General features: G+C 41.9%; 1 protein-coding gene across 3 annotated transcripts; it reads right to left on the bottom strand.

The window, feature by feature from the left end:
• Positions 1 to 1,747: 1,747 nt before the first annotated feature.
• On the bottom strand, positions 1,748 to 24,536 carry dnm3b (dynamin 3b). Of its 3 annotated transcripts, XM_087832542.1 has the most exons (22): positions 24,198 to 24,536; positions 23,337 to 23,665; positions 21,382 to 21,455; positions 20,982 to 21,131; positions 19,783 to 19,986; positions 17,566 to 17,664; positions 17,179 to 17,339; positions 16,659 to 16,801; positions 16,377 to 16,512; positions 15,682 to 15,749; positions 14,903 to 15,041; positions 14,670 to 14,756; positions 13,447 to 13,517; positions 13,200 to 13,254; positions 12,379 to 12,408; positions 11,523 to 11,636; positions 7,539 to 7,648; positions 6,011 to 6,125; positions 5,249 to 5,413; positions 4,861 to 5,096; positions 4,586 to 4,759; positions 1,748 to 3,447 (listed from the first exon to the last, which is right to left on the bottom strand). In XM_087832542.1, the coding sequence occupies exons 2-22, from the start codon at positions 23,495 to 23,497 to the stop codon at positions 3,405 to 3,407; spliced, it is 2,535 nt and encodes an 844-aa protein (XP_087688668.1). In that variant the 5' UTR covers positions 23,498 to 23,665; positions 24,198 to 24,536; the 3' UTR covers positions 1,748 to 3,404. The 3 variants fall into 3 exon arrangements, with proteins under 3 accessions (XP_087688668.1, XP_087688666.1, XP_087688667.1); XM_087832540.1 differs by lacking the exon at positions 12,379 to 12,408; XM_087832541.1 differs by lacking the exon at positions 12,379 to 12,408 and having other exon boundaries at positions 1,748 to 3,420.
• Positions 24,537 to 26,407: the final 1,871 nt, after the last annotated feature.

The raw sequence follows: 26,407 nt of genomic DNA, 5'->3' as shown, positions 1-26,407 counted from the left end.
AATGTTTTTTTACAGGACTACATTCATAACTAACGAACGAAATGTGCTAAAAGAAACACTTTTTTCTGGGTCTTTTGGTAAATGGTAAATGGACAGGTTCTTTTAAAGTGCTTTTCTACACTAAATGAGCACTCAATGTGCTTTTGCACTCAATTTCAAATTGTGTGGTCATAATGTAGAGTTTGGCGGTTAATTTCTTACCAATGCATGAAAATCAGAAATCATGTAACATCGCTACATTTTGGAAATTAATGTACTGAACAGTTTTTTGTTTTGTTCCTAGATGAAATAAACTTTTACTACCAGACCAACCTAGACTTCTGCTGCCACCAAGTGGCTACAAGTAAATCACATTACTTTAACATCAAGAGGTTTTTCTTGTGCAGTGGACATGCAAACCGCATACTAAATACTGTGTTAGTGCCACAAAATGTGACAGATGGTATAGTTTACATATGTCTGTTCTATTAATTTCTGTTAATAACGTTCATTATATATATCTTACACACATCACCATCTCTATGCAGAAGTAGTACATTTTCTACATTATGGAAGGCTTAATGTCTGCACAAAAAAAGCATAGAAACTGTAACAAACCTTTGTTTTAGTTGAGGAAAACAAATAGCCAGTGTAAAACACTCTGATCCAGCAAACACGACAAGATCATTGTTGTTAATCTGAGATGTGCAGTCCTCTGTCCACACATTGATGTTTGGGCTGGATGAACAGAGGAAATTGCCACGGACTGACCTTTTTGTACTGTTTCAGTTTGTAATGCTCACAAACTGAAACTTCTAAATGCATAAATGCAATTAATGCTAAGACTACTTTTTTAACATTTTTAAACACTTTTTACATAAAGAACAATAACCATTTAGCTAAATCTAGCATCTCTGGGCTCCAAGATAGCACATAAATAAGACTTTAAAACCTTTGAGGAGAGAAATGGCTGCAGTTTTGAAAGCATTTTTTTTATTCAATTTTATTTATGTAGTGCCAAATCACTACACCATGCAGTTTTAATACTTGCAGAACTTGGTTTGGCATTGCTTTGCTTATGTAAGCAAGGCCTTCTGTGCCAAATAGCTTGTCGAGATTACATGTTGCTCCAAAAAATGCACATATTGTTCACGACATTGTTCACATGTGCACCATCCCATGGAAATATGGATGCTAGCTTTGGAAGTAAATAAGTGTATCTTGAGATCAGATTTTCAAAATGTATAAATAGTTATTGGTCAACAAACAGGACAGTTTGTGGCCATTCAGTACAAGTTTTATCCTTGTTCTTCACATACAAAGATTCATTTTTCTGAATCATTTAATGATATTATGTACCATAGATGGTGAATTTACTAGATTATTTGGTAATTGACTTTATTACTTGTGAGATGTTCCACCATGTGTTTATTAGCATTATACAACTTTTTCAGTTTTTTTTGTCCCTTTCCTCTTTTGGAAAGTGATTAATTTGTGTTTTTATTTACATTTTACAAAGCTTTAGTATCATTTCTGTTCATTTTACAGTTGTGTGCTCATCCTGTTTCTTCAGGTGAACCTCTTCTGTTAAGTCCTCCTTTTCACTAAAAGTGCCATCTTCTAACCAAAAAGTTTGAATCAAATATTTTTGAAGTTAAAGTAATAATAAGATACTAAATGTACCAATAATCACATTTAATTTTTAAACCTGCATAGAAATACAAGTCTAAAATCCTGTGAATGAAACAATAAAGAGTCTGGCAAAGTGTGACATTATGAGGGAGAAGTTTATTGAGGAGAGATACAGAGACACAGAAAATAACAACTGATGCATTTCCCCAATTTAACAGTACGCCCTCTGCTAAACAATGCAGTTTCACTACAAATGGAACCGTTTTGCTGTTGGTCATCAGCAGATTTATCTTTTTTTAAATTACCTTTACCTATCCCCTTCTACATTTAGCTTTGGCAATACAGAATTGTAGTTCATGCCGGTAAGGCAGTCTAAATTAGAGAGAAGAGAGCATTTAGTGAGTAGAGACACGAGAGAGAACGATTAAAGCGCTAGGATCCTTGATGAGGTCTTTATAGTCCACAGGTACAGTATCTCCTTATCATTACCTACTTTATATACATTAGAACACAGTTTAGGCCCACATACACAATAACAAACTGACAGAGAAGCACTTATACGTTGACAATACAACCTTGAGCGCTGATACAAACGCTGACCAGCCAGCTTAAGTGATTGCGAGTAAAACGGAAGAGACTAGAAGAGTTTGAAAATAGGAATGCTAGTCATGATATGCATGGAGTCGCATGTTTCGAACCTGAGAAAAAGGCTAAATGGAAACATGTAAGAACATGTCCTTTCTTTGTTAATGGATGAACGTGTGTTCTGCCACGTTAAAATAGGTATTCTTTCTCTTTTCATCTTACTGTCAGCGTCTGCATCGAAGCTTAAGGCTGCAAGGGTCACAATTTGACCATTGTTACAGCACAGGTGGACACCTATGACGAGGTTAAATGCAGTATTGAGGCTGTTTTCTATATAGAGAGAATACTGAAGGTGCTCCTCAGCCTTGCTATGTGTGTATGGCTGCTACTACAACACAGGAACAACTCACAAAAAGTCCAACATTAAAATTGACCCCGGAGGGTTTTTTGATTCATCATTAACAGCTTTGACCATGAAAACAAATAGAAACTGAAACGCCAACAAACGTGCAGACAGACAGCACATGCTCACGTGTTCCCGCACGCCCATACGCACGCACATACACAGAGTTATCCGCACACGAAAATGCATATTCACACATATACTAAGTTACAACTTCTGTTCCTAAGAGAACATCAAGCTGATATTTAACACTTAGGAGGGGAGGGGGCATTATACAATAAATTAATACAATACTAAATCAAACTCAGCCTACATATAGGCAAATTAGTCCCTCCCCCATATACATACGCACAAAACACGCATACACGCACGCACTCTATACACATACACTCCCATGCAATAAAAGCAGCTTATGTGCCATGCTGCATTTTGGAATGAGTAGGGCAGTACGACTGCTGAGCGTATTTTCATGTAGAAGCAGCAAAGTGGGGGCGGTGGTTGACTTGGCAAAGGGTTTGTGGACGGGGGAGAGGTTCCAGGGACCGATACTGGGTAGTGGACCTGCTAAGCAAACCTGGACCACAGGCGAGCAACAAGCACACGTACACATACACCACAAGACAAGTACCATATTGTACATAAATATATGGACATCGTCACCTGGCAGGAAATCGAGGGTCAAAGGGGGTCAAAGACTTCAGTGTCAGCACTAAGAAGAGACCAGGACAGCAGAGCCATGGCTAAGAGTGGGGGGATGAAATGGATAAGGGAAGGAGATAAGGATATGGGGAATCCCTTTATATGATTATGGAGGGACTTGTCTTGTAGGAGATGGAGGGGGCCGCCGACTTAGGAAAAGTATAGGTAATTATGTGGTGTGAGGTGCCGTGGAGCAGGAATATAAGGTGATTTTAGAAAAGATGAGAAGAAAAAAGAAGAGAAGGGAAGACGAGATAAGAGAGTAACCTTTAGTGTTCACACAAATTTAAAAGATATTTCTTTATATTGTGAATAAGATATGTAAAGAGGAAATTAACAAGAAAAAGTAAAAACTTTGTCTTCCACACTAAAGCCAAATAAATATAAAATCTGAGGAATGTAGAGATTTTTTATTGAAGCAGTTTGTCATTTTGGGAAATACAAGTCTGTATTATACTGTGCTCATTTCTGTAAGCTAAATATTAAGCTACTACTAGCAGTAAGTTAGCTTAGCCTAGCGTAAGCTAGCCTGGTTGGCTCAGTCAGAATGTCTGGCATCAAATTCCAAATTCTTTAAGTTTGTTTTTGTACACATATGAGCAGATATAATGTGTTACATTATACTGGCTAACTGTGTAACCTTTAAGTACTAGCTGTTTCCTGCCTTGTGCTGAGCTAGTGTAAACGGCGATGGTGGTAGCTTTGTGTTAAGTGTGTGAATGTTAGCTAGAAAGCCCTTTAGCATTGAAAAAGGGCTTGTTGGAGTGGGTGTCAATGAATGAATGAGCCATATTGTATAAACTGCTTTGAGCGCACAAGTAGATATGAAACCAGTGCATTTAACATATTTACAGTAAAATACAGAAATGCCAGTGAGATCAGTGTGAGGGATGTTCCACATGGTCTTTGCCAGAAAGCTAATGCACATTTGCTCAAACCTCCTTCTCCTGAGAATTAGTTTCATGTTCCATTTTATTTCAAAATCTGTGTATTTTTTACTTTTAGGTATACCATGTGACTTACAGAAGAATCTGTATTAATATTAAACGGCATCTACTTCAGCTCACTGCTCAACTATTGTTAGTTGACTACTACAGAAGCCCCGGGAGAGCAGATTGCTGCTGAAAAATATAAAACTCATAAAGAGCACATAAAGAGCTGTTTCTGGATTTACTTTTCTCAAACTTGATCATTTCTAGGTGATTCCATATTTTATTCAGTCAGTAAATGAATAGAGTACTTAATTAATACAAAGAAAAGAGAACTGGAAGCGAGGACTGTACTCACCTTGGGATGCTAGGAGGGGCCCGGTTTGGGCGGCTGGGAGCCTGAGGGCTATCAGCACTGTTATTGAAGGGCCCCAGGGGTCCTGGGCGGTTTGGTGGTGGCGGGGCCCCTCTGGGAGCTGGACGTTGGCCTGAAGACATCCTCCTTGGAGCAGTGGGGCTGGGAGGAGGAGACCTGGACAAGGCAAGATATGCGGTAACAGAAAATCGTCATACCACCAAATGCCTTTATTTTAAATGGTCACAGTCTCCATGTGTACTGTAATTTTACTTTACCTGCGACCACCAGTAGATCCTCCCACCCAGGAGGTGTCAACAGGTGGAGGCAGTGGGACAGTAATGGTAGAAGTGGAGATATCACCAATGATAGCCAGCGCCTCCTTCAAGGCCTGGTGGGTTCTCAGTACCTCGTCTCTCCTCTGGGCCTGCTCCTGGGACTCATCCATTAGGGCATTCTGGTCACCGGCAGAGTACAGCTGGGCCAACAGCTCTGCGTTGATGAAGTCTTTCACCTAGTGGCAGAAAGAGGTAGTGGAAGATGGAAAATCATGATTGTGAAAATGAAGAAAAAGCACAGTCCTTCTGCTGTTTTAATACAGTAACAACCAAAGAAAAATTGTCTTTGTTTCCTATTTAATGAAGACATTTAAGTATTTATTTTTACATTGTTGATCATGAGATGCATGATGGTCTTGGGCATGAGGTCCCTGATGCACTTGTTGACTATAGCCATATAAGAGTCCACCAGGTTACGGATGGTTTCCACTTTACGCTCAAGCTGAGGGTCCATGGAGAAGTTGTCTGTGCTGGTGGTGGTCTCACTCTCAACCTGCAGATGTAGAAAGGCAACATTTAGATCCATGCTGGCAAGTGTACATTTGCATGGTAACTTCAGATTTTCTATAAGTTTGCTTTGTTCTGTATATTTTATATTGGATTTGTTTTTTACTTTAAAGCATAGCATGTGGGATCAAAAGTCACCGTATGTTATGTGTACACGAGTGTTTTCCTTTTCCCATGTTGCCCTGTATGTAGTTGTAACCTTCCCATTTTATTGTAAAGGTTAGTTGCTTATGTGGATTTCTGTGACCTTTCACATCTTTGTTCTTCACCCTGCCCTCTTTATTTTTTTGATTTAGTTCACCTGTGCCTTGTCTGTGCAAATAATCCATGTGATATTTGATCATAGTCTTGTCTCCCTGTCCTGTGTCTTTTCCTGCTGGCTTTCTGTATTTGCCTCATTTGGTTTATTGAATTTTTTTCATTGCTGCAACTGCATCACTTTTTGTTCACTTCAAGTTTTCTTTAAATATGTTTTTATTAACTCTAACCTTAAAACTGACCTGCCTTAAGCCTCATGCTCTCAGCAACTGGCTCTACATAAAAACGAAATGAAAGGAGCTAAATTAATGGAATTCTTTCCAACCGTAATTGTCTTCTCAGGATAGACCCCAGCACGCAGGAGAGACGATTTCCAGCTGTCCACATCATCCTGAGAGTCGCAGGCCAACTCCAGGGTGCGATTGTCCTTATACACATTCCTGAGGACAGGAGAGCATGTGTGAGACAAAGCGAGAACAAAGCTCATAATCTGTATTATCCCATGTAAAAAAGTAGAAGAGTGTATTTAATTAAGCAAATAATCTGGATTTCTCAATTTGAAATTGGCTTCTGATACAGTATCAAACAGAAGGCCAAGTTGAACCCACTGTAAAAATCATACATTTCTATAGCAGACAGTAAAAGGGAGAGGAACTTTAATTTAATGCATTTAATGCTTTGTCTATTACTTATTTACTTTGATGCAATATGAATGGTCATGAATGACGTCTTTATCAGTTGGAAAAGCTGTAAAACCAATAAAAATTATAGTTAAAAGTCTAAAATTCATGCCTTCTTCCCATCTGCCAAAGCAGCCCAATGGGCCAGATGAGAATATTTGGCGGACCGATTCTGGCCCTCATACCTTCTGTTTGACACCCCTACTGTAATGCATTGTCACTGTATTTGCACATAATCAAATTCAGATGACAATGTCAAATGTCAAATTTTTTAAGTTAATAGGAACAAAACTTAGAAAACTGATCAGGTACATGTGAAGGCGATCTCTCGCCAAGATTATTCGATCAATAAAAGTAATTTCCCTTCACCTTTAACTGGCCACAAACTAAAGTAATTTCCATTTCTTCTTTTAGGCTATGAAAGAGTCTGAGTCGAACTCACAGAGTGACATTTAATATTTAAGAATGTGCAGTTTAAAGTTTCAAACCTCTAATGTGAGGCTATCATGTTAAAAATAAACAGCGGCAGAGAGCACACACTGAGCAGTAACTTAAATATGTTAATCTCTTTATTTTACCTATTTATTTTATTCTCCATGCTTGTGACAATCAAAGTAACAATTCTTTCTGCAGCATTAGGCCTGCCAGTGTTGCAGTTTCTTTATTTTTTACATTCTTCATATCTATTCCTCTGAGAATGCCTCTGATTAGAGTTAGTGGTGCTCAGTTGATGAACAGAATCAAATGACACATCCAAGCCTCTTTTTAAATATGAACAAATCAACATATGTATATGCTTATTTGCTAGATGGTGTTTTGGCACTCTGCACGTACATCTGCTCACTACTGCAACATCAAGACCTTCAAGGACCTCAGTTTGTTGCAGCAATTTTTTATAACATGCGCTGTCTAAAAAAATGTACATCAAATGTAACTGTCAAACTTCAAAAACTGAGAAGGATCGAACCTAAATCTTTGTAGCTTGTCTTAACCTGTATTCACACTCCACTATAAGAAACATAATCCCAAACATTTCAGCCTCTGCTTCAACACACAGGCCTCCGTCTTCTCCATGCGTGTGCTCTAATAAGTCTTGGTTCCTCTAGGCATCTATAAATCCGACTATTACAAAGGTTAATAAAAAAGCAGATATTTGAAGGTCTCTCAGCTGACCTTGACTCCGTGTTAAAGATGCAGAATATGTGCTTGCTGGACATAAAACTCTTCTCCACGTCGCGCACCTTCAGGTTGTCCAGGGGCAGCATGTACTTCTTCTCTTTCTCCTGCGGACCAGGAAAGCAGAAGGTACGTAGCGCAATCACTTTTTTTAACCGAAACATTTTCATCTCTCATGCAAAGAACAGCATTATGTGACACAGGTAAGAGAAAAGGTGACATCCATTTTTTTTTTTTGTAAAAGAGGAAAAAGAGCTGAAAGAGTAAGAGGACGGACAGGAGGGAGAAGGAATGGGGGAGAAATGAGAGTGGGAGGTAAGAGGGTGGGGGGGCAGTGGGGTGAGTAGGTGGGAAGGGAGAAACAGAGAAAGAAAAAGGGAGAAGGAGAGCACATGTGGAAGTCATTACAGTGTGGGTCAAGAAACAGTCGTTCTTCACGGTGCGTTTTGCTGGTGGAGAGCTGGTAGCTGACGGGCGGGGAAACTCTGGTCGTGGTTAAGAAGGAGAAAACGCTGATATAATCGCACAGGAGGTCCAGATAACACACCGCTCAAGCAGTGGTGTGGATGTGGATGACACACAGGTTCTGGCAGGAGCTGTGACAGATCTTTTATTTTTTTCATCCCAGCCTTCATCTTTCTTAACTGTCTTTTTTTTTTTTCTTTTATCCCTCCCCCTCAATATTTTTTCAATATTTTTCCTTCCCATTCCAGAGGGGCCCACTTCCTGCCTGATTTTTCTTCTTCTTCTTTTTTTTTTTTTGAATGAGGGAGAAAGAGAGAGAGAGAGGGAGCAAGAGAGATTAAATGACAGCCTGGCGTTAAAACTCAACATCTGGTAGTGCTTAGCAGCACACAGGGAAGCAGGGAAGGAGGGAGAAGTTAAAGAGATGGCGGCTGAAGGAGGGAGGAGGAAAGACCGAGAAGAAGAAGTGCTGAAGTGGATTTACGAAAGATTTGCAGAAGAAAGTCCACATCTGGAGCGATGGTCTGGAACGTGGTGCTAGATGCTTGCAGGTAAGAATTGAAGGAGATAAGGACGGGAGAAGAAGACGCAGGAAAACTCTGCAGACGCTTCTGTGTTCTATTCCCCAAGGGGTCACTACAACCCATATATGGTCACACAGGTCCCCTCCCTCTTCCTCTCCCTTTCTCACTCACTCACTCACTCCCCCCCTCTGCCTCCCCCCCCCCCACCCTCCGTCTCTCTCTTTCCCTCTTTTTTGTAATATCCCCTCCCTGAACGTGTAGCCAGTCTGTCCCGGTCGTCTGAGCGAATATGCCACGTCAAGGCTGGATACTCCTCATGGCCGGCGTGACCAAAACGGACCGCGAGGGGACCCCGAGCTTAAACGCCCACCAAAACAAATAAACGAGAGATGCGACCCAAAAACCAAAAGGGGGGAAAGAGACGAATGCGGATGAGACAGAATCTCGCTTTTTTGAAAAGTTTTCGACACGCTGGATCCTTTGCTGCCAAAATGGAGAGGAGGCGAAGGGAGGGCTCGGACGACGGAGCCGCAAGCATCTGGGGAAGCAGGAAAACCAGCGCACAAGGCCTGGCTCTAATTCCGGCTCCGTCCACCCAGTGTTCAGACTACCTGTTCATTGTCATACTGGTGTACAGTAGTCTGCACATTGGTTAGACTGGGCATGGACCCTCTTCTGTCAGTCTGTCTTTCTGTGTCCCTTTCTCTCTCTCTGTTTCTATTTCAGGTCTTCGACATGTGTGTGTGTGTGGGGTGGGTTTGTTTTTATTGCATCTTTTGCTTCTTCCTCACTCTTCACTATTTTGAATCTTTTTGCAGTCTGTATTTGTTCCGTATCATCTGTATTTTGTCCAAAGCGCCCTCTAACGCTCACCACTTTTCTTTCGGTTCTTTTGGGGAATAAACATATATCACCAAACATCACCAACACTAAGTGCAGCTTTGAAAAACCGGGGTGTAAAAAGAAGAAGAAGAAAAAAAAAGAATCTATATTCCCTAGTCCGATCAGAAGCTTTAACCCACAAGCTCGCATAATTTATGGCATGAATGAGTAAATGTGCGGGCTGCTAGCCTGGTGCCTCTGATGAAGATGTGGTCCTGTGGAAGTGGGGGTGGGGGGATTGGGGAGGAGGAGGACGAGGAGGAGGAGCGAATGTGGCTGCAAAGCATCAAACACAAGCCAAAGGAACGAAGGGCCAATCAATCAAGTGGAGTTTGAAAATACAGTCAGACACCTCCAGGGAAGTTATTTCAGTGGGTGGTCAGAATGGGACTGGAAAACTGTGAGGCACAGGACAAAGGAGCTATAGTAGACTTCTAAGGTGTCGAACGCTAAATGCTAAAGGCTGATAGGAAAAGTGCGATAACGCAAATAAAACAAAAGAGAGCTATACTCATAAATATGGCGTCAGCTAAGAGCGATTATTCCGTCTATTAAGTTGAGATCTTGTGCTGGAGCTCTTTTGCACACTGTGACACATTTAAGCATTACACATATGAAGGATTAAAGGAAATGACTGTCATGAAGTGATTGGTAAGGATGTTGAAGGTCGGTCGAATTGCGGGAAGGAGGAGGGGGGGTGTTGAGCAGGGCACTGATATTGAGTCGAGGGGTTTCTCTTCACCGCAAACACTGGAGGCTCATGTTTGGATTACAAACTTATAATTTTCCTGCCAAGAATGCAGGCAGTTCCAAAGTAACTGGCAGCCACATTAAGAGGGAGAGAGAGAGGGAGAGAGTGGGTGAGTGCGCAGATGTGTCTATGTGCATCCACGCATGTGCACGTGCACGTGCACGTGCATTGGGACTATAGAAAGTTCACAGAGTGTAAAACAGAAATATACAAGGCGAAGCCAGCGGAGTCTATAATTTCCTGCACCACCACACCGACGTCTCAAATGACAATCTTTGGACTCGGCGCTGCGTGGCCCCATGTGCTGGTCTCAGTGCTGAGTGTGCTTTCATATATTTTGGGTGTCTGCGATTGAACATTTGGTTGGGATTTGGTCCTGTTCCAAATTTGCAAAAGAAGAAGAAGAAGCAAATGCCTAAACTCCCAAAGGAAAGAGGTGGGGAGAGAAGAAAGAGAGATATGAGGGGGGTTGAGGGGGGGATTCGAGGCAAAACACAAGATGAACGGAAAGACTGAGTGAATGACAGAAATGTGGCCAAAACTCCTCGCAATGGTGACTCATACAGTAAACTGCTCCATCACTGTGATGATCTGCCGCTCAGCAATGCCTGAAAAATGCACAAAAAGCAGTCGAAAAGAACGCCCAATTGGAAGCACATATGTTGTAATGAAGGCTGCAGAGAAGGCTATTGTCTCTGTGCATTCCCCTTTTTGGAGCCGTACCACAGCAAGAGACTAAACGAGGCCCAATAAACAAGCAGAGACCACACCGACTGGCTGAGGGAGTTGCAGTGTGTCTGCCTATCTACACTTGCTGTGCAGAATATCCTCCAACCTGTACAGCAGGCACAGACAGGCAGATAGACATCAGCCCACCAAGATTAAGCCAGGAGGATGGACCGAATGCTTCATCCTGTTCATGCAGGCTTGTGGTGCAGATGGTGTGCTCAGCTACAAGACCAGTATGCTGCTGCTGGTTGGTCTGTACTTGATATTTTCAAGGATAACTGAAATAAATAAATAAATAAAATTCTTTCTGACCAGTGATTTGAGTCATGTATCCATGTAGAAAGCTGAATGCTGCTTCCTTTCAGCATAGCGTCTTTAAGTTTTAGTTATTTTTATCCCAGTATAGTAAACGTGTGACATCATATCAGTATTTTCAGGAAGAAACAAAAAATTCAAAGTCAAAAAGTCTAATTAACTATAAGGAGACAAGCGTGGATACTGAATCCAAACACTTAAATCCTGGCCCCTCCTATCTGGTTTCATCACAACAGCCAACGCCTCACACAGCACATTTGAGCCACAGAAATAACATTGTATAAAAAATACTGATCGTAGCCGCTTTAAACCTACCTCGTCATCCTTGAACCAGGAGAGACTCTCAGCTGTCAGGACAAACCAATACTCCTTGGCTCCTCCCTTCATGATGCTGATATTGTTAATAGTCAGCCAGCCTTTGCGGATGACCTGTGAGGTGGAAGGAGGTGAGGTCAGAAAGTCAGGAAGACATCTACGGACAAACCCTCCCCCCAAAAAAGTAAATAAAAACATAAACTACACGTAAAAGAAAGAGAACAACACGGTCCTAATGATCAACGACTCCTCCGCCTTTCAAGACGGACACCGCAAATTAGTGCAAATCACCCAAAGCATGACTTGCGATGAAATGCGTGTGAAGGTCAGGTTAGGTGTGTCTTTGTGACTCACGGCAGAGCCGAGCGTGTGACTATGTGTCAGTGCGATCTCATTCACTGTGCTCGCAATGCCACAAGCAGAGGCCCGTGTTAGCTGGTTAAGTGACCGCCGTGTTTAGTGTTTCAAGCACACAGAGTGTGTGTGTGTGTCTCCTGTGGTGTATTAACCCTACAAGCCCTACATAAACAGGCCAGAGGGCACAGTGCCAAGTGATTATTAGGTTAGATTACTGTCAGTCTTACACCGCCTAAGACTCACAAAGGAGGTTACCCGAATCATTACAAAGCCTTTGTGTCTTAGGCCCAAATGAGAGAGCTGCTTTGTAGCTGAAAGCATCACAGGACACCAAAAAGAAATCTTTTTTTCTTATCTTATCTTAGAGATTTACTTTAACAGCCATGCCAAAAGCACATTTTCACTATTACATGTTTAGCTGGTAACCCCCTGTAGTCTGTGGGCCTTGGTGGGTGTAGGCGGTGTTAGAAAGCACACATTTATTAAAGAAAACTCTTACGATCAGGCCTGATGCAGGAGGAGAGGAGGCCTACAACAGGAAGGGATGTGGGGGTTTTAGACACCATGTGGCACTTAAGAAAAAGGCAAATTTTCTAATGCAACTTGTTTTAAAGTTGAGCCTCTGTTGAGCCTCTGGCCAACAGAAGTGTACACAGCCAATTAGCATTCTTTACCTGTCAGAGTGGAAAATGAGGGGAAATGTTTTCTTTTATGTAGCAGTGCTGGAGAGCACCACACAATGGGCTGAGTTGTTACTGCAGGCACAAATTACATTGCAAACCATAACCCACAATGAGCGATACTCACCAACAGACACCCAGCTAAGAGGGCAGCTGAGATTCTCACTAAGGGATGGGGATGAAATGCAAAGTGGCACCTTGATGACACAGGAGGGGTTCAAACAAAGGGAAATGTCTCAACAACAACAACACCAGTGATGATGGTGGCAAAAAGTAACAGAACCCAAGAGATTCTTTCACTAAGGCTACTGGAAGCAAATAAAAATAAAGAAATATAGAGATCAAAATAAAACACACTGTTCAAAGTTGGTGCCCAATTAAAACATAATACAACATGCATGACGAAAGGGAGAAATAAGTAATAACATAATCTAAGAAAACAATGCAAAGGTAAAATGCATATAACATAATGTTTGTGCAATGCATAAGATTTACTCAAATGAAAGAGAGTGCTTTGCACAAGATCTCTTTCATTTCAGCTCTTTGTATTTTCTTTGCAGTAGCCATCTTGCCGCTGTGTGGGTGTGCAGTACTCCCTCGACCTCCACTGTTTGACACACGAGACGTGACAAATGCTCACCTGATTGCCTGCTGAACTCTGGCTCTTATTAGTCTGACTGCTCCTCTGCTGCGCGCTGCCGCCCAGAAGCAACAAAACAGAGATGGAAGGGCGATGCAGAGATGAGAGGCAAACACAGAGAAAAGAGAAGGTGACAAACATGATGGGGTAAAAGAGGAGTTTCTAAGCATTTGTTTTTACTAGCCTGACATGAGCAGTATTAAAGAATGCATCATAGTAGAGCTAAGTTGGGGGATTGACTCTTTACTTAGCAAATCCAATGAAGTCTTCGTGGTTAGTGTTGATGTAAGAGAGCTGGATGTCAATCAACAGCAGAACCTGGAAATGAAAATCAATGTGTGAATTTGGGAAAAATATCCGCATTGACTTTCTTTAGTTGGACAAGCAGCATTAAGACCACAGTTTTTTCTGTACTTGAAAAAAATGGACATATATCCAGTGTGTCACAAACTGGTTTGTGAAACCCTGTTATGAATCATAGACAGTATGACACACAAATGTGGCTTCTGGGTTGGAAAAATGAAGTCAATGCTGAAGTGCCTTAAACCTGCATTGGTTGCAAGTAACTTCCAATCCTATAGAAATCTATAGGGAAACAGCTTTCTGATGTAAACACTGACCTGTTCAGTTTGTGGTCTCAGTCACTAATTTTGGTTCATGTTGAATAAAACAAAATTGAATCTTTATCATTGTGTTTCAAAGTATTAGATTATCTGTATGAAACTGCACTGTCATTGACTTAACAATGTGTCAATCACATGTTATTAGCCTATGAACATGCAGTTTCACAGGTCAAATTGTCATATCTATTATTTTGCAAAGATTTGATTTATTTTATTTATCTATTTTGTATATTACATTAAATTATTTTAAAGATGTTGACAGTAGAAGCTCTCAAAAACATCAGAAAGAAGCAGTGAGATAATGGTAGCTTACACCCATCTTTTATTCCGTTTGTTTAGCAGTGTCAAATTTTAATATTTGTCCATGTTGGTTTCTTTCTTCTCAGGAAAAGACCATGTTCGGGGGGACATGGAGTGCTAAGGTGTAGGTTGTATTGACACAACAGAGACACAGCTACTTGCTAATTAGTGCTAAGTAATCTCATAGTATTATAGTGTACTAACATAGTGACAGCTAAAATTTTACTCACTAAAAACCAGAGCATGTGATGCAACACTTAATAATCTGTCATATCATTGTCAAATATTTGCACTAAAGTGCTTCAAAAGACTCGTTGATGCTCGCTAGCTTGAGCAGTAGCCGGGTTAGCCTATGTTAGCATGAAGAATATAAACAGGGAAACAGCTAGCTTGGCGCTATCCAGAACATAAAGCCAAAATGTGCCATTTGTACACAAGTGACAAGTTTTGGAAAAATTGTGAGATAATCTTTGCTATTTTTTTATATTTGTTTTGTTTATGTGGTATTGTTGCCTTTGAGTTGTTACTAAACAGTAACAAAACAAACCTGATCCTTGGCCCGACTCTCTCTGTCTCGGATATGAGACGTGACAATTCTCTCAGTTTCCTCCCGCAGCATGGGGAAGCATTCCAGCTGAAAACATAGTAAACAGCTTATGACTCCTTCTACATAATGAATGTGAAATAATATCGTAAATAATGAAAAACTTTAGAAAAACCCGAAACATCAGTCTGGTAATATTGTTCCAGTACAACAAAGCCAATGAGCAGAAGCGCTACCTTGTTAGAACACTGGCGTACGGTGTTAATCAGCTCCTGGATGACCATGTCCACACACTTGACACAAGGCCCCTTCAGCTTTATGATCTGCTTCTTCACGATGGCTTCAAATGCCATGTCTGGGGTGAAAAGTCCAGTCCTGAATCCCACGAAGAGTACAAGAAAAGAGATGATGTACATTAGTAACACATGTTTTGGTTCCACATATATTCCTGCTTTTGATTTGTGTTTTGATTCAGCTAGATGTAACCACAGCCTTCACATGTGGTTCTGAAAATAAATAGATCACCATCTTCTACTGACGTGAGTCACTGCAGACCTGTTTTTGTTTTTGGAAGGAATTCAGGCTCAAAATGTGGTGGTGTCTTAAATGTCAGATTTTCTCTTGCTTGGGTGGCATTTTTTTTGGTTCCAGTGGCTAACCACCGCTGAATCAATATAGAAACACACATAGTCAGAACTGAACATAATAAAAGAAAAGGCCTGCTCCACCCCAGTTCATAAATACTCATACGAACTTTATACTTTCAGGCCTTTTAAAAACCAAGTTCAATGCTGGTAATTTCTCACCATACCAGAATGAATATCTGTGGCCACAGCCAGAAAGCTGTGAGCAGTAGCAGAGCACAGGCTCAAAATCTTTGAGGAACTGGATGCTTGAGCTTGAAAAACTGGCATGAACTACTTTTGGCAAGTTGATGTGGGCCTGTACAAGGGATTGTTGGAACAAAGACTAGTTTAGGCAGTATCATATTCTCGCCTGGTAGACAAAACCCTACCTGATACCGTGGATGTTCTTGATGGCATAACTGATCTCGCGACGCATCTCCTTCTCATCACACTCCATCTGCGGAGAACAGAGAGGAAGAAATGAAAGAACTGAACAAATGTAATGGATGGGACAGCGGGAAGACTGCAAGAGCTCTTCATGCTGAAAGATTAAAGAGAGAGAACATTCTGCACTCGGAGTGTGAAGAAACATCGCTAATGGTGAGGCTATTTGAGGATCATTCAAAAGAAAATCACAATAGAGAATAAAGTACGGAATTACAGTGTGCATGAAGAATAGGGAGGAAGCAGAGGAGGAAAACAAAGGAAGAAATTATGTACTTTAGTCATATTCATCCTTCAAAACTTACATTTGGTTAAAATGAGAAAGAAAAAAAAACGAGGGGTGTCACTGTTTCTGCTGTTCACGAAACAACAGAAGGTGGAGTTTTATGTCATTAGGTACTAATATGTACAAATAGGCCAAAGCTACAACTTATGACATGCCCTCATCTGAAAATGCACAGGGAGGATTGGGGCTAAAAAAAAGATACACCATCCTATTTAATCAAACAACTGCCATATAATGTTGTTTTAAAGCTTTCATCTAAGTATGTGTGTCATTTTAAAATCCTGGCTGTGAGACGTAAGACTGTGTTAAATGTGACCCCAGTGATTGCATTTCATTTTAACTTCAGTATATCACCTTGACCAACTCAAAGGGGAAACGCTCATGAAAGATGCGGTTGATTTTTGCTCCGCCAGACAACTCCACTGTGTCCACCTGGTCCCCTGAACCCTCAATTCTCTTCTCAAAGTCCACGGAGAACTGCTGCACCATCCTGTAACATGAAAAATGGAAAACTTCAAAATAAATCGACAATGATTCATCGTATTCAATATATGGTAGGATTTCTGCAGCAAACACATTTTCTGCCAGCAAAATCGAATCTGAATGCTTTGGCCGTGGGAAAAATGGGGTACTGACTGCAGCAGCTGCTTGGTTTTGCGAGACGGGTCATCGGGTCGGTATCCCCGGTATTCCTCTGCCTCCTTATCCAGAGCCAACAGCTGGGACTGCAGCTTGCTGCGGAAAGCTGGCAGGGTGTCCCGGATGTGGTTGGTAAGTTGCTTTAGAAACAAAGCCACCATATGAAACGCATTAAAATCATGGTTTCATTGATAATTGTTACATATTTGCCATTTTTTGCAATACAGAATAATTACAGTCAGGACTGTTTATTTTACTGTAATCAAGGAGGATTTAACCAAACACTCATCCAGTTACACTGCAGAATGAAAATGTGAAATGCCTCCTCCAGTAAATGATAAATTATTAGGAGCTGAGCTAGAAAGCGTGAGTGTGTTTTCCATCTACTTACAGTCTTATATCACCCACACTGATGTGCTGTATAATGGAAGCCAACAATAAAAAAAAAGTAGGCCGCCCTCTTATTAATTATGTAAAGTGTATGGTGGAGAAGCATTGGTGGAGAACCTGTGATCACCTGGTTGAGCATTTTCTGCAGGCGTGGAGTGCCCATTTTCTCAGCCATGTGCCTGTATGCTGGGTGGGACAAAAAAAACTTCCTCTCGGCTTCTAAAGCTGCCTTAATGTCCTTCCTTCCATCAATATCCTTCTGACTGCGATTCACCACTCCGATGTACCCTGGGAGCGAACAAAGACGAATATAAAAAAAAATGAGAACCTTAGTAGCAACTACACGAGTAAAATAACGAGAGAATGGATGTGAAAGCAGGTAAAACCTGGACAGACATTTGATTCTGAGAACAAGAACACAGATTGAAGTTTTCAGAGCGGAGGAACTGTAGGAGAAGAGAAATGGCAAGAGCCGAATAGAAGCTGGCTAGATCGCAATAAAACAAACACACACCTCTTCGAAGTGGAAGCAATTTGTTCTCCAGGACATCACGGGCATCTGTGCCCTCATCCATCAAATCCAATTTGGTGATCACTCCAATAGTCCTCAGACCTGGAAAGGGCATCGAAAAGACATACAATGGGAAAGGAAGTGATAGTCATTAGGAAACACTAGTTTCTTTTAAAGATTTTGGGTTACTCTTTCTAAGCACAGAATTAGATTAGATTTCAATTTTTTTGCAGCTTTGCCTGCTTTTAAATCAAACAGTATGGATGCGACTGAAGTGCAGACTTTCAACTTTAATTCGAGGGGTTTAACAAAAAATTTTGCTTTAACCGTTTAGGAATTCCAGCCATTTCTGATAAAATACTTGTATTATTTTAAATATAAGAACTGTTTTCTATACTTGAAAGAAACTCCTTCGCATTTAGTGACTGCCTGAAGTCTAGAACCCATAAACGTCAACATATGCTATGTTTACCCCCTTAAGATGCCCATCTAGGCTTTTTTTTGTGGGTCTCTCTGCCTTCAGTTTTGTCTTCAGTAGCGGAAACGCATGCTCTATTGGGATGGGATCCGATTTTGCCATTGAAGAATATTCCTTTTCCTTGAGAAGTCTTTGAATTACTTTTGGAGTATGCTTGGCTCGTTATCCATTTGCACTGTGAACCGCTGTCTGATCAGTTTTGCAGCGACAGCACTCCTCACACGCTGCTGCTTCTATCAGCTGTCACATGATCGATAAACACTAGTGACCCAGTTCCACAGCCATACATGTCCATGTCATAATGCTACCATCACCGTGTCTGACAGATAACGTGGTATCCTTCAGATCATGAGCTCTCCTTCTCCTGTTCGTCTCCTCTCATCTTTCTGGTGCAAGGCAATCTTGCTCTCATCTGCCCAAAGAACTTTTTTCCAGATCTGTTTTCTGTCTAATCTGGCCTTCTTGAGTGTAACTTGTGGTTTGCACCATGTTTTTCCATTAATTAAGGTGTTTCTAGATTGTAAACCTTGATAATATTACGACTAACGGTTTATGATATCTCTCAGGTTTTTCAGGCAAAATGATGGCCTTCCTCACTTGCACTCACATTTCTTTGGGCCCCATATTTAAAATGTCAGAGAAAAGCTATAAAATACAAAAAATGTTACCTAACAACAACAGAACAGACTTCATATGGCCATGAAACTGCTGTCGGTCAACCAAGAAACCTTTGAACCTCTGAAAATGGGAAACTTTGTATAAAAATGGTTGTAATTACTAAACAGTGAATGGAATTTGTTTTTTTCAAACTCACCAGATTAATGCTCACAGCTTGCACTTCAATTACACACAGATTGTTTGATTTAAAATCCACTCTGGTGAGTATTTTGTTTTTTTGTATTTATTACAGTGTAAAATTATACAATCCTCACACTGAGCAAAAAAGCTTATATTACACATCTGCTTCCTTTTATAATTAACTACACATTTATTGTTTGTTGTCCATTATACTAAATGTTCCCATTTGGGGCTCATGAAGGTCTGGGCCTTAATCCAGCTTTGCATCCAGCTCTCGCTATAGTGCTTCCCTTTTTCCACGCTTTGTTCTTCTTCTTTTCTCTACTCTAAAGCATCCTTTCTCTGTTTCTGCTTACCTCCTGTATTCCTTCACCTCACTTTTCTTGTCTGATATAATTCGTCTTTCACACAAGGTTATTCTGTTCAAGTCCTCTTTTTAGCTATTTCACCCTCTTGTCCACTTGTGTATTTTCATCTCCTGTCTGAAGGTCAAACTCTTCAATGAGGTGGATTCTTTTCTCTTTTCTTATCATTTCTATTCATCTCATGCAGCTTTTTCTTACCCCCAACTTATCTGCCTATCTTTATTTCCACACAAGTTAAGACATTCCTTTTCTTTCCCTTTCCTTGTTTATCATTTGATTTGTGCATTCCTCATCTCCATTCTCCTCTTTTCTCAGACCCTCGTTTCTAATAAAAATGTGACACTTGATCATTCCCTACAGGGAAATTCTGCTTCCACATTCAGAGCAGTCAAAGCACAAGGTCAGACACTGAGCACCCACCCTGCAGCTGACAAAGATTGAAAGTCTTACTGAGGCTGGCCCAGTAACCACAAAGCCACTGTGTACTGACTTCATTTCCTTCAGTTTCTCATTCTACATCCTTGCTACAGCCTCTTTTATTCCCAATATCTGGTGCTTACCCCAGCATCCTTGCCTTACCCTGGGGGTCCACATCCTTCGCCAGTTTCAGGGCATCAGAGTTGGCCAGGTCAGTGTTGGCCGGAGTGACGGCCAGGATCAAGCAGCTCTCTCTGGTGATGAACTGCATGATCATATCCCTGATCTGTTGCTCGATGTCCGCGGGCTGGTCTCCGACTGGCACCTTAGTGATCCCCGGAAGGTCGATGAGAGTCAGGTTCAATACTGCACAATCAGAGGAATGCAATGTAAGAACTGGCCATACTGGTTTGACATTTCTGTGATGTGCAGCTAGTCCAACATTCATTTAACTATGGTGGTTGATAACTAGAGCATTTGGCTAGATTTCTCAGTCTGTTCAACAGTGACTAAATATGTAGGCGGCTCTGAGATACCATAATTTAAATCAGCAAATTAGAGCAAACAGCTAAAGGGTAAATGAGTAAATACACTGCTATGCACGCTTTTACTAACTGCAAGCTAGTTTTACCTCATAAGTTATGACCAGTTTCACATTTCCAGCTTAAAATTAGCCAGTGCTGGCATGAACCAAAGACCTTTTAAAGTGTATCATCTGTGGTTAAAGCTTTATAATAACACGAGTAGTCATTTTTGCAGCAATAAAGTTCTGTGAAGCAGATACAGTGGGAGAACAACTTCCATTGACGACTAAATCAGGTAAATAAAGTGCTATGAAATAAAAGTCTTAGTCAGTAAGCCAGCCATCTCTCAGCATTTTATGGCAGGTAGATGATGCTATTAGCTTTTAAAATGAAAGACAATCCACATTATCAGTTTGACAGAAGGTCACGGAAGGTGGGAAGCTGAATTAGCTAGTCTATTATTTCATATCCCTTTAATTCTAAAACTTATATGGCTATAAAAAATGCCTCTTCTTAGTAGCACAAACAATCTGAGGGCAGCACAACGGAATATGCTATGCAATTATATCAACACAGAGCCTTTAAATGATCTGGTTGCCTGCCTGCCTTTCACATCATCAAAACTCATTCATGTCCAGCACAATAACTTCACAAGCAAAACTATCTTCTTTGTTTCTAATGACCCAGTTTTTTAAGAGTCTATCTGCCAACTGTTCAAACGAGGAGCGAGAGTATGATGACTCATAGCTTGTCACGTTCTAGTTTGATTCAAAAGTGTTACTGCATACTGGCACTCGGCAGTAAAAAGAGGAAAAAGGTGAGTTATTCCTTTCGCACCATTAGGGGAGTAAACCCGCAGGTTGATGGGGACGGGAGATATGCCTTTGTTGGCCCCCGTGACACGGTCCGTCTCTCCCTCGATCTCCTGGCGAACCTCGTCGAAGTCTGTGAACTTTTTCCCTTTGCAGTGGAGGAATTCAGCCCATTCTGAGAGGATGAAAATGGAGAGCATATAACAGAGATTAGTAATGGCTGTGCTGCATGTGACTGAGTGGAAAATAATGCCAGAGCGGGAGGGAATAAAAGCCAGAGAGAGAGGGAAAAAAAAGCAGTACCATTTTAAAAGGAGAGAGGAGGAGGCTGCATTTGTGTGTTTTGTATGTGTGTGTGTGTTTGTGTGTAAGAACATGTGTGTTTGCATGCTAGCAAGTGTGGGTGTGTGGCTGTGTGCACCCACCTGCAGAAGAGTTGATAAGCTGCAGAACCAGGGGCCTGCGGGTGACAATGCCAGATCCACGGGGCAGAAAGTCCCTGAGGACAGACAGCCAATCAAAACTCATTACATCAAACCGCAGCAAATGTAAACCTCTTTCCAAGAGTGGCTGTAGATAGCATAATGATAATGTTATTTACAGCTTCTACCTTTGAAGCCTTGGAAGGCAAATTTCTTATAATTACACCAGTTACGATGGCATGACAGCTAGCATAAAGCTTTCAGTGTCATTCGTGTAGTCTGCTGTAGGCCATTTCAAAACAAGTGGAGGAAAAGGGCCCATTTTAAAACATGTCCTGTGGCTTTCAGCTGCTGCTACTGCAACCCAATAACTCTAACAGTAAAGAACAACCTGACCCGATAAACAACAGGTCAGAATAGAGAGCTGCATCGCTGACGGCGAGCTCTCCCATTTGAAAATAGTGACTTGCACATGCAGGCATGCCACGCACCTATCAGCCTGCCTCTTATGCTTTAAGGTCTGTTTCAAGAACCTTATTAACACATATTGGCCCTCAGAAGTCCCTAAAGTGGGTGAGTTGTTTTTCCTTTTTTTTAAAAAGCCCACTACTTGTCCATTCAGCGCTGTGCAGAGCCAGTGCTGGACAGATGGACCATTACTCAGCATCACGACTCTAAATGAGGGCTGAAACAGAACTAAATCAATGCATCCATCTGGAACTGCGTGCTTGTAAGGACATGCAATATGTGGTTACAAAGACATTCAAGCTAATGGCATTTTAGTTGTGCACCTCCATAAACACTGACAGGCACGCTTTAAAAGAGTGGCCAGAATCGGTGCGGCAGATAACGACTGACTTTCAAGTATGTAGTGTGGGTCAAGCTTCAAAAACAGTAGTAATGAAATGGCATCTTTTAATAGACGCTCCCTACATGTAAAATATTCTCATCTAAAAGTAAATGTCGACACTATATGCTCTAATTTATGCTTTCGAGTGTCTGGAATCTGAGCCTAGCTCCAACAACCCCGCTGGTATTCTTTCCAGAGACACAGAAATCATCACGGCCAACAGCTTGTTTTGCAGACAGAGCAGTGAGTGGACTTCTCCCCTTAAAACGGACACATGAAGGGATCCCTAATCGATTTAAAAAGCAAAGTTCTCATCAAATTTAGAGAATATACGATTAGTACGTCTCTCTATTAATAGACAACTGAGGGACGCTATAATTAGCTGTCAATTAAAAGATCCCCAATCTCTTTAAAATGCATGGTTATAAAGAAACCATGGCAACACATGATTGTCTGAGAATAGTGAGATTCTTGTAGCAGATAACACACTAGTAGCTACTGGACAGCAGGGAAAAATGTCATTGTGGAGCCTGGATGTATTTCTCATTTTCAGATTCACTGCTTGCTGCTTATGGAGTTGGAAAAAAACAACAACAACCCAGATATATAAATCAAGGGCGAAGAAATTATGAATATTCATGTGTTTGGAGAAGTGGGAGCTGACACCTCTGCATGAACAGTAGGATGGTGCTTTTATAAAGGTTACATGCAGCAATCTGTATTTTACACAACATCCGAACATAACGCCATCAGTACATGGTTCACGGAAAAGCAGCGGTTATTATTTTTAGGGTTGTGAGGTGGCCTCCTGCAGCTGGTGCTGATTGGGCCAAAATCCCCAAAGGTGCTGCTGTAACCCAAATAAAGCCTCCATCCCCTGTTGGCGGTCACAAGATATGGATATGTGGTACCAAAAAAAAAGAGAAAAGAAAACAGCAGCACAGAAAGTGGCTGAATCTGCTCGCCTTAAGGTGCTTCAACTGTGACTTAAAGCAGGGGAAAGATGGTCTGAACTCTCCGCACAGTCAGATTGGCCCCATAGGCCTCTTATGTCATCCTCAAGGTTATAGTGAGAGGGGATTATCCTATTTCTGTTTGTCAATTTTACCTGCCTACAAAGTTCTCCAGCACAGAGCTCTTTCCTGCACTCTGGCCTCCGACCACTGCGATCTGCGGCAGGTCCAGGTTGCAGGCCTGGCCGATGGAGCTGAAGGCATCCTGCAGCTTGTTGACCAGCGGGATCAGCTCCTCCATGCCACGGTTTCCCATGGTGCCTTTAGACGGAAGGAATTGAGAGAGAGAGAGCAGGAGGAGGAGGAGAGATGAGGGGGGAAAGATGTGGCTCTGCTATATTAGTCCAGGACTACCGCGGTGCTTGTTGATGTAGTGAAGTCATCTAGGCGCGCATTGCCCCGAGCCAAGCGAGGGTCGGACCGACTGTGGAAGCAGCGGAGAGACAGAGAGAGAGAGAGCGGACAAGAGAGAGGCCAAGAAGGAAACATACAGCGGGAAAAAGAGAGAGAGGGAGAGAGAGAGAGGCGCAGAGAGGAGATGTGAACAGATAGGGACAGACAATTGAGACAATTGCGCAGTTGCTTCCAACCACCACAGCCACCCTCCCCTCTCTCCTTTTCTCTTCCCCCCACTATTTCTCTCTATTTCTATTTCCCTTTGACACAAAAACACACAATCACAGCGACACACACACACATACACATGAAGGCTACACTTTCAAGGGCATTCGGTGAGCTCCATATCGCCACCGTGCGCAGTCCCGTGCTCCGGGAGGCTTGACAAATCAAACACGAATCACGCTTTAACAAACGGCACAACAAAGCATCCTTCGCGGCGAGAGGACACACACACATACGGTGATATCGCAATAGAAAACACCAGTAGAAAAAAAAAATATGCAGCACGGGATTGATGCCAAGATTGTGGTAAGCTATTGTGCGGCTGTGACATTTACCCCGCCTCAGGATTCCCTCGGTGTTTTCAGTGCCCGGTCGCTGTCCAGTGCTGAAACGAGGCGCAGATCAGGCAGCAGAGACGAGTGACACAAGACCCTCGGACGATTACACGAGCACCACCTGCTATGGCGGTGCATCGGCTTAGCGTGAAACTCCTGTGCATTAATGGTGCTCGCCTGCGGGGGCTGGCGTTACGCTCGGCTGGATGTCAGAGCTCTCATCCCGATCCCAAATTTGCCTTTGACAGATTAATCATTTTCCCCTCGCGCTCTCTCTCTCGCTCCTCTTTTTTTTCCGCGGTGTAATTGCGAAGCTGTCAGAGGCTATCGACGCTTCGGATGACCAATAGAAACCTCGAGATTGCAGCCGAGGCAGCGATACGCAGCTCCCTATTGGCTAGGCGAGTACAGGTTAGGCCTACCTGAGCCCGCCCCCTGTTTACATCCGTGCCGTTTCTGCCGCTGTGACTCATGCGGCACGGCTGCGCATCGCTGCAACAGAAGAGGTGAATGCGCTCCTGCAGATCCCCGCAGTAGCAGCCGAAAGCAGCTGTCGTAAATTTCTACCGCTTTCAGACGTGGCACGGTCGTTTTATGACACCTTGCTTTTGTGCGCGATAGAATATGATCCCGTATGGCACTCAAACCACGCTCGGTGATGTAAAGAGCGTAAGGGGTTTGCTCTTGAGCAGGCACAGAAGTGTAAGGCCTGGCCTCCTGACTGGTGGAAGCGGTCATGCGGAAAGGACGGTGCCATCCTGCCTTAACCTCAAGCAGGACGGCATCTGTGCCTGGTAGCGGCGGGTGACATCTGCTGTCATCAGAAATAGTCTTTAAAGAGAAAACTGGTTTGCTTATAAGAGCCCTGAGCCGAGAGGTTAAAGAGTAAAGTGCTGGCTCATAAATGGAGGCCACAGTGGAGCCTTCCGTTTATTTAAATTCTAGTAAAAGCTCAGGGGTTAGTCGGCATTTCCCCTTTTCATTATGGCCAAGCCTTTCAAGTCGGGTTCACTCGTAACGTCACGCTGTAGTGAGCACTAGAGGGCAGTAACGACCAATGATTACTGGCCTTATCGTTGAGAAAATTAAAACGGGCTACTTGATTGAAAAAGAAAAAATATCGGGACAATTACAGAAAGTGGAGGAAGTACTATCAAGTCACTGTCATGGAATTAAAAAAAAGATCTCTGTAAGTGCCTAAAGTTCCTTTTTATTTTTCTAGAAATCTGCATTAAAGGAGTTGTATTTAAGAGGGATGCTGACAAACACTATGTAAGTAGAACAGTGTGAGCTTACCCATGAGAAGGGCTGTCCAGTAACAACATCAGTCCAACACTTCTCTCTCGCCATTGCTTTCATCCCCTGCCAAAGCTCGTGTGTCCCGAGAAATCTGGGGCAAGGCCAGAGCTGGTCTCCAGGTCAGTATGTAAGCCTCAATAATGCAGGTGGGTCTGTTTTTAGATCAAGACCTGGCAGCTACATTAATACTTGCTTCAGTACTTGCTGGTCAGCAGGGGCACCTTAAAAATGAGGTGCTGGATGATTTATTGGAGATTAGTTATTGTGGCTCTGGGCCACCAGGTTGATATTTACTGATTATAAAATAGCTACAACACTCTAAAAGAACACAACCTTCTAAATGTTTGTGTTAATAGGAAAAAATGGCACCACTTCCTGGTAACATCAACATCAGGGATGCCGCAGAGTATTTGAAATAGATAAAAATGAATATATATTAAAGTTTGTGGAGAGCAGTATGGACTTTTAAATATTTTTTTTGGAAATGTATCCAAAATATTTAACTGTGTTCATACTATAGATAATAATTACATAATCAGTCTGAACACATCTGCCTTCAGGTGTTATTTAATCATCAGGTCAGGATCAGGATGACTCTGATGAAGGCCACAGGTTGAAACATGTTGGTCAAGCAATAAAGCTGCTCTTCATACCCCAATATTGAGCTTCAGCCTCTTTCTACACTGATTAGTGCAGAAGTATAAATCAGACATCAAACGGCTGTGTCCTGTCAACCCACGATAACTTAGGTACTTATCCTTAGTTATCTAGGCAAGGCAGAATGAATTAATTGCCCAGCTTATAAATACATTAATTCAGAAATTAATTTCTAACATGTTTGGCACATTTGATGAGATGTTTATTTATTTACTGATTGTTTATTTGACTAAATTGGATCCATTTTTAAATTT

Source organism: Neolamprologus brichardi, chromosome 18 (genome assembly GCF_056152115.1).
Source record: "Neolamprologus brichardi isolate AB-2024 chromosome 18, ASM5615211v1, whole genome shotgun sequence".
NCBI lineage: Eukaryota > Metazoa > Chordata > Actinopteri > Cichliformes > Cichlidae > Neolamprologus > Neolamprologus brichardi.
The sequence above is the reverse complement of the archived record's forward strand: the minus strand, read 5'-3'. Positions and strand labels throughout refer to the sequence as shown.

Bases quoted from the DNA above. Each gene is read 5' to 3' on its own strand.
- dnm3b (XM_087832542.1), bottom strand. From the start codon at position 23,497: ATGGGAAACCGTGGCATGGAGGAGCTGATCCCGCTGGTCAACAAGCTG. The intron at 11,637-12,378 runs GTAAGAGTTTTC...TCCACCTCACAG, and splicing joins CTCCTGCATCAGGCCTGATC to GTCATCCGCAAAGGCTGGCT. The intron at 5,097-5,248 runs GTAAAAATAAAT...TTCTGCCACTAG, and splicing joins TGCATCTCATGATCAACAAT to GTGAAAGACTTCATCAACGC.